The sequence below is a fragment of the Zingiber officinale genome, chromosome 2B (assembly GCF_018446385.1).
Source record: "Zingiber officinale cultivar Zhangliang chromosome 2B, Zo_v1.1, whole genome shotgun sequence".
Classification (NCBI taxonomy): Eukaryota; Viridiplantae; Streptophyta; class Magnoliopsida; order Zingiberales; family Zingiberaceae; genus Zingiber; species Zingiber officinale.
In genome coordinates this window covers 126,394,751-126,402,564 of record NC_055989.1, presented here as the reverse complement: position 1 = coordinate 126,402,564, position 7,814 = coordinate 126,394,751, and the positions used below count along the sequence as shown (strand labels likewise).

General features: G+C 35.8%; 1 protein-coding gene across 1 annotated transcript; it reads left to right on the top strand.

Moving 5' to 3' along the window:
* Window positions 1–3,585: 3,585 nt before the first annotated feature.
* LOC122047059 (COMPASS-like H3K4 histone methylase component WDR5B) lies at window positions 3,586–7,352 on the top strand. The gene is made up of 2 exons (XM_042608092.1): window positions 3,586–4,316; window positions 6,886–7,352. Exons 1-2 carry the CDS (start codon window positions 3,639–3,641, stop codon window positions 7,168–7,170), a joined length of 963 nt encoding a protein of 320 aa, XP_042464026.1. The 5' UTR covers window positions 3,586–3,638; the 3' UTR covers window positions 7,171–7,352.
* The last annotated feature ends 462 nt before the right edge of the window (window positions 7,353–7,814 follow it).

Below are 7,814 nucleotides of genomic sequence, written 5' to 3'. Positions count from 1 at the left end.
ATTAGAACCTATCTTATCAAGATTAGAATTTATTCTTAGTCTCAATTTAGATTTTCACATTAGATTTAAGTTGATCAGCGCCTACAGTTCCACTGGAACTCGTTCTCACTAGAAATCTCTTCTTTAGTTGCTTACCTGATTTACCCACCAAACATTTGGTCCTCTAGACCTATTTGAACTTTCTCTAGTACTGTTTAGTGTGTGATCAACTTAATCGATTATGACTTTTCTACAATACTAAGTTAGCACAATAAATATAAAATAGTAAAGTAAAGTAGTGTTAGTAGCATTCAAGATTTACTGGTCCAGTCGACCATGCACAATCGATCGGAAACCTTTTGGTCACAATTGCTTGGAGTTCACTCATTCAAAACTTCTCATTACCTAGGATTACCCCCTCCCCTCTCTCCCTAGAGTTTTCCCATGCTTAGAGTTAACTTCTTTAAGACTTTTCATTACCTAGAGTTACATTACCTCCCCCTAGAGATTTCCCTTGCATAGAATTGAAATCTTTATTGGTTCTACCTCCTCTTTTTTATGAAGAGAATGAATATTTTTATCGAAGGATTAGAAAAAAAAACGGGCTCGGATCTACTACGGGAATGATTTGGAAAATCCAAAATGAAAAACAACGGTATTTGCTAGCAACAACATAATAGAGGCAGTCAATCAATATAGATTGATCCAAAATCTGATTCAAATATATGGGTACATAAAATGTATCTAATCGATTCTTTTAATGAATAGATCTGATTACACATTCGTCTGAGATTTTTCACTACTTAGAATTACCTCTCCTTAGGATTTTTTCTTACCTCACATCCAGTTAGAACTAATCAATCAGTAGACTTCTCATCCTTCCCTTGCCTAATCTTTAGTTAGGATGACTAATCACTCGGTAAACTTCTCACCCTTGTCTAACCTCCAGTTAAGACTTTCCACTTGATTAGGTCAATCTTGACTAAACTCCATTAAACATGTTGACAAATATCAAAATCCTGAAAGTCGATTGCACCAACAAATAAAGCTTTGATGTCATTGCCCTCTAGTGCGAGGTGGATTTCTACCATTGTATTTGTTGATGCAATCGACCTTAGGTCAAAGTTGATTAAGTTGACCAAGGTTGAGTTGACTCGAGTTTGAGTTTTGATATTTGATTAATATGTTTGTAAGAAGTCAAGTAGGTCAAGGTTGACCAAATACTTGATAGAAATCAAAAGTCCAATGAAAAGTTGGCAAGAGAAAAGTCCAAGTGGATTACGGAGGACCGGACACTTGGTGATCAAAAGTTTAATGGAAAATTGATAAGGAAAAAATCCAAGTGGATCATAGAGGGCTGAACACTTGAAGATCAGAAGTCCAACATAAAATTGGAAAGAGAAAAGTTCAAGTGGATCACGGAGGACTAAACACTTGATGATTGAAAGTTCAATGGGAGATTGGCAAGAGGGAAGTCTAAGTGGGTCAAGATTGATCGGGCACTTGATAATTGGAAGTTCAACATGAAGTTGGCAAAAGAAAAGTCTAAGTGGGTCAAGATTGATCGGACACTTGGTGATCAAAAGTTCAAGTAGGACAGGACACTTGACATGAGTGAGAAAGTCCTGGCAAGTCAAGTTTGACCGAATGTTAGGCAACAGCGAAGTCTTGGTAGATTGAGGTTAATCGGATACTAGGAAACGATAAAATCTCAATAGGTCAAAATTGATCGGATATTGGACAACAAGAAGCCCGAGCAGGTCACGAATGATAGGATGTTAGACAGAGGAAATCCTGATAGGTTGAGGTCAACTGGATACCAAGTAAGAAACAAATTCAACCTTGAAAAAGCTAAAATTAATGTTGACAATCGAGTGGTTGGTAAACCCTAAACCTGGCATTCTGAGTTTGTTGCTTGAGCAATCGATTGGTTCAATAGATTCAAGTAATCGGTTGGAGCAATCGATTGATAGCTTATTTCGAGCGGACAAAACACTGTGGGGCAATCGATTGGTGGCTAGCAATCGATTAACAAAAGGTGGTCGGGGAACAGAAAGCTTGGGAATCATTAGCCTAAACCAATCAATTGCAAGAAGGTGGCCAGTGAACAAAAAGTAATTGACTTAAAACAATTGATTAGTAGAAAGTGGCTAGCGAACAGAAAGCTTGGGAATCAATTGGCCTAAAGTAATCGATTGGAAGAAGGTAGTCAGCGAACAAAAAGTGATTGACTTAAAGCAATCAATTGGAATGGTTAAGCAAATTAGTCATTTTACAAGTTTAAACGATCGGATCTGACATGATAATCGATTGGTGAGTAAAGCCAATCGATTGGAGGTAAATTTTAGCTCGATTGCAACCTTAGAAAAGGGATTTGTATTTTGATTTGAAGTTATCAATTTTTGGAGGTTAAGGACGAAGCGTTGCTACATTTCCAGACTAACAAGAGATATTCCGAAGCTACCAACAAAAATCAAATTGAAGTTATCATCTTATAAAGTTGTTTTGTTTTCATTTGTAAGTTATATTCATTTTCATTATTGTATTATTGTGAATTTGTTGTAAAAGACTTTTTCGCCTCTAGAATATATCTGAAACGAAGAAGTTCATAGTAAAGGGATATCACTAGGATTATGCCATAGATTAGTCGCCTAAAAGAGATAGATACCAAGTAAAAATTTGACATTATGAATGTGAAATCAAGTTTGAATCATGGTTTTCGTTGCACTTTCAAATGGCTAATACAAGATTGAGATGAAATGATTGGAGCTATTCATCCCCTCCTCCTTTAAGTTGCACAAGTCCTAACAACATCATCACAATGAGATTTTTGACCACATCAATACCTTATTAGCAATCTATACCGGTGGTGCTGATAATTATGATCCTTGATAGCGGACAATTATGTCAATAGTGTTCATCATGGCCGCGGGCTACAATTCTAGACAGTGACCTTCATGACCTTAATTTTTTTAAAAATATTTTAGGATAGAAATTAAATTGATACTTCATTTTATCGAAAATAATTAAAACTAGAGCTTCTGTAAAATTAGATCGGTCGCCCCAGATTCGATGACTATACATGATCCGATTAATTATTTTTTTTATATTATTAGTTTCTATCATATGTATTAAGTCTTAAACTGATCTCATCAGTAGTTATGAACAAGTGTACATTATAATCGTTATAAAATTATAGTCGTCATACCTTAATATTCTTAAATAAGATAAGTTGTATTATAACTATTATAAAAATATAATTGTTACAAAGTAAATATTGTTAAAGAAAATAAATCTGTATTATAATAGTTATAAAATTATAATTACTATATTATTTTAATAGTAGTTACGATTTTATTATTACTATAATATTACAGTAGATACGGTTTTTTACCCTTTGAATTTTTCCAATAGTTGATTTATAATTTAATATATATGACAAACAATACGGTACTATTTATATTTTATATTTTTAAAGAAAGAAAGTATATTAGGAAATAAATAATTAAAATACAGTTCGTTAGGGCTTTTGTTAATGTACAATTTTGACAAATCGAGATAATCCCTACTATAAATTCTAAAATCGAGTGCTGAAAAGCCGACATTGCTCGCTCGGTCTTCAGAAGTACGAAATTTGTCGGGGACATCGAAAGGGCAACATGTCCGCCCCCGTCCCTGGCGGTGCCTCCTCCACGGCGGCAGAGCCGCCTCCCTATCGGCCTTACACTCTCGCGCACGTTCTCACCGGACATTCGCGCGCCGTCTCATGCGTGAAGTTCTCCAACGATGGCCTCTTGCTGGCTTCTGCCTCTCTGGACAAGACCGTCATCATCTGGTCCGCCAAAACCTTCGCCGCTGTCTCTACCTTGATCGGCCATGCTGAAGGCATATCTGACGTCGCCTGGTCCTCTGACTCCCACTACATCTGCTCTGCCTCCGACGATCGCACTCTCCGCGTCTGGGACGTCCGGCCCCCAACCGACTGCGTCAGGATCCTCCGCGGTCACCTCTCCTTGGTTTTCTGCGTCGACTTCAACCCCCCTTCCGATCGCATCGCCTCCGGCTCGTTCGACCAGACTGTGCGGGTCTGGGATGTCAAGAGTGGCAAGTGCGTGAAGACAATTGAGGCGCACGACGAACCAGTAACCTCTGTCCATTTTATTCGGGATGGATCGATCATCGTCTCAGGTAGCCGTGACGGGTCGTGTAAGATCTGGGACGCGGTGTCAGGGGCGTGCCTCAAGGTGCTTATCGACGACAAGACGCCTGCTGTGTCCTTCGCCAAGTTCGCCCCCAATGGAAAGTTTATTCTTATTGCTACCCTCGATGACACCCTGGTAAGATCAGTTTTCTTCTTTCATTCCTTTATTTGGGATTGGTATTGCTTATCATCGATTTTTCTGTATATGACCTTGGAAGAATTAGGCATTAACCATGTTATTTAATTGAGATAGGGCTAAGGTTAAGGGTTTCATCTTCAATTTGTTTTTTTTTTTTTATAAGATAGAGATAGTGCTCTGTCTGGATTTAATTGAAGAAGCCCATATTTTTTTATCAGGCTCATCACAATGCTATCCATTTGGAGAACAGATGATCAGTCTTTTGGTGACATATATGCTTATAGTAGTTTTAGAGGAATGTAATAGTGAGGAGGATAACGATGTTAAATCACGGGCAAATATTGAGGATGAACATGACGTAGTTCTTTATTTCTATATAGCGAACACTTCAATGGCGTTATAGGTCTGGATGTTGATGGTGAACATATTGAAGAAATCCTGTTAAACTACGGAGCATATCACACTTGCCCACACATAAAGATTCATGCTAAAGTTTTTCTAGACAACCATAACTACTTATCCAATATCTGAACTCTATTCACTCACTTGGATATGTGTGAAGCGATCACACGTTAACACATTATGTTAATGACTCTTGCAAACTAACTTGACCAGGAGGGAAATTCTTTTGGGTGACAATGCCATTGAATTTTTTGAGTGAAGAGCAAGAGGAAGGGAAGCAAACATTAGATCATTCAGGGTATAGAATTAGTATGTGTCCTTCATGTATTCCCTTTGACTGGGCTGGTTGTTGCTTACTTGGCTGTTGGTTCAATTAAGTATCACCATCTCAACTCATCTAAGTATAAAGAATGGGTAGTCCATCACCTATATCTTGAAGAGCTCCATCTCGATTCACATCAAGACACATCTTGTAGATATTATTCTTTTTTTCTTCCTTTTACTTCATGTGAAGCATTGTTGTTTAACATTGCTTAGTCCACTAGTCCTATCAGTCACTGAGGCTTTATTATTTAATATGCACAAGCAGCCATTATGTTGTAGTCTTCGCAAAATGTATAAATTCGCACATATGCAATTCACATTAAGTAATATTTTGTCAATTATATTCCTAACAATGCATCATGATATATTGTGTCTACAAAAGGAAAAAAATTACATATTTTCCATATATCACATTCATTAACCTCAGAAATCCATACAGAAAGTTCTGTTTGTCACTTAGCATGTCAAATTAATGAAATCCATAAATCCATGCAAGAATTTTACATATGAATTAAAGCAACTCATATAACATAAAATACATAAATATAATAATAAATGTTAATTAGCCTAAGTAATTCTTGATTTCAATCTATGTCATCCATTTATAATTGTTTGTTTATTATCTTGAAATTAGTTTAACAAATTAACCCATCAGTTAGAGTTGACATGGACCATCACACCTAATGCACCATCTAATTTGTGCATTAGGGCATTATAGTAATTGCCATCCACATCAAAATAATGTCAACATCCTGCATCGTATCCCACTAGGTGGAGTCAGGTAAGTACTATGTAAGACATTCCTATTTGCCCAGTGTGTCTGGCCAATTTACTTAAAACACTATGTAGTAGAATAAGTAACGAGAACAATAATAAACACTAAGATATCATATTAGATGTTGACAACAATTAATGTGGGTAAAATTAATTTTAAGTCATAGTATATGTCTTCAGATCCCTTTGACACAACATTGCACAAGGTTCAGTAGCCACACACTTGCATGCAATATCAAGAAAATTAATATGGAGATTAAAAAAAATAATACAACTAAAATACATGAGAAATTGATGGCTTACTTAAACTAAAGTTAACCCTCAACCCAAATGTAGCTTCATGATAAATGTCACAAATGGAATTGGTCTCAGTGTGATGGATTTGCTCTTTAATCCTCAGTAACGTTCTAACACAATTTAAGCCTTCACTAGCTATAAACAAGACTTCCCAGGTACGTTCATCAAGGAAATGGTTGAAAAAGTTGTTAGAAAGTAGTGAGAAGAAGTATTGTTATAATATTCTTGTATTTGTCCCGTCCACAACAATGACTGACCAATAAGGTTGTCAATCAACTGACTAGTTGATGGATTGATCCACCACTTAGTTATGGTGGCCTAAGCTTTGAGGTCCAGTTCGAAGTTGTTTTGAGGCTCATTTAAATAATTGTTTCAAGTTTCCTCAGACTGTTTTCTTCATGTTTAGGTGTATGATTTAAGATGTTTTTAGCAGTTAAAGATGTAACTAAATTACAACATAAAGAGACCTCAAGTGTTAAATTAGAAAAAATAAAGTAAAAGTGAAACAGGGCTTCCAAATTAGAAAAATTAAATCCGAAAAGAAACTTCCCAAGAGTAAGAAGATTGGCTGATATTTTTTTTTTAATATTGTGATTTCTTTACATATGCTTGTAAGATGAATAATACTAGTCTTTATTCCCATGTGCAAGCTCGTCAAATTTAACATAACTCAACATTATAGCACTATCTGAAATCTGAAATTGATTTTTTAGATCGTCTCCTATTTTTATCTTGTTTCAACCGTTGATTCTCTTTCCAACATTTGCAGAAGTTATGCAATTATGCATTGGGGAAGTTCTTAAAGGTTTATACAGGCCATGTCAACCGACAATACTGCATCACGTCTACGTTTTCTGTCACAAATGGTAAATATATAGTCAGCGGCTCAGAAGATAACTGCGTCTATATATGGGACCTTCAAAGTAAACAGATAATTCAAAAACTGGAAGGCCACACCGACACAGTCATCTCGGTTACTTGTCATCCCATGGAAAACAAAATTGCTTCTGCTGGCCTTCATAATGATAGAACAGTCAGGATTTGGGTTCAATAGTCTGTTCGAAGGTAACAATAGCTACACTAAGTAGATACCAGTGTATCTGTTGCTCTGTGAGAACTTGTTTAAAGGTAACAATAACTGTATCATTTATGTATCAGTGTATATGTTGCTCTGTGAGGAATGTGTTGGTTTGGACAGTTTTGCGAAGTCTATATAAATGTTGAGTTAATGAGGAATTATTTTACGTTTGCTAATGGAATGCAATGGCAATGAGAATAGAAAAAAAAAAAAAGAGAGTTAAAATGCTATTTTTTTCAGCAATTGACTAAAGGACAGTTGCGGAATTTCTTAAAGGCGCACGTATTTATTTCTCATTTACTTTTGTTATCAATCATTGTGGTGTTGCATTGGATTTCAAAGCTGTAGCAATTACGAATCAGCTGCTGTGGAGGCAGGGGAATTAAGAATAAGAAAAAATTTAAAAAGTAAGACATTCTCCCAACTCACCCACCGCTCCCTTAAGAATTTTTAATGTAAGTTTTAAATAATTTTTTCCCTTCAAATAAAATTAAAAAATAATAAAAAGTTAAGAATAAAAATTAATTACAAATGTGAGATTGTGAGCTGTCCGAACCCTAAGTCTTTGATAGAAGCGATGAAAATCTTAAATCAAATATTGATAAAGATGATAATATTAT

Coding starts and splice junctions, on each gene's coding strand:
- LOC122047059 (XM_042608092.1), top strand. CDS start 3,639: ATGTCCGCCCCCGTCCCTGGCGGTGCCTCCTCCACGGCGGCAGAGCCG. Junction 4,317..6,885: donor CTACCCTCGATGACACCCTG/GTAAGATCAGTT, acceptor CAACATTTGCAG/AAGTTATGCAATTATGCATT.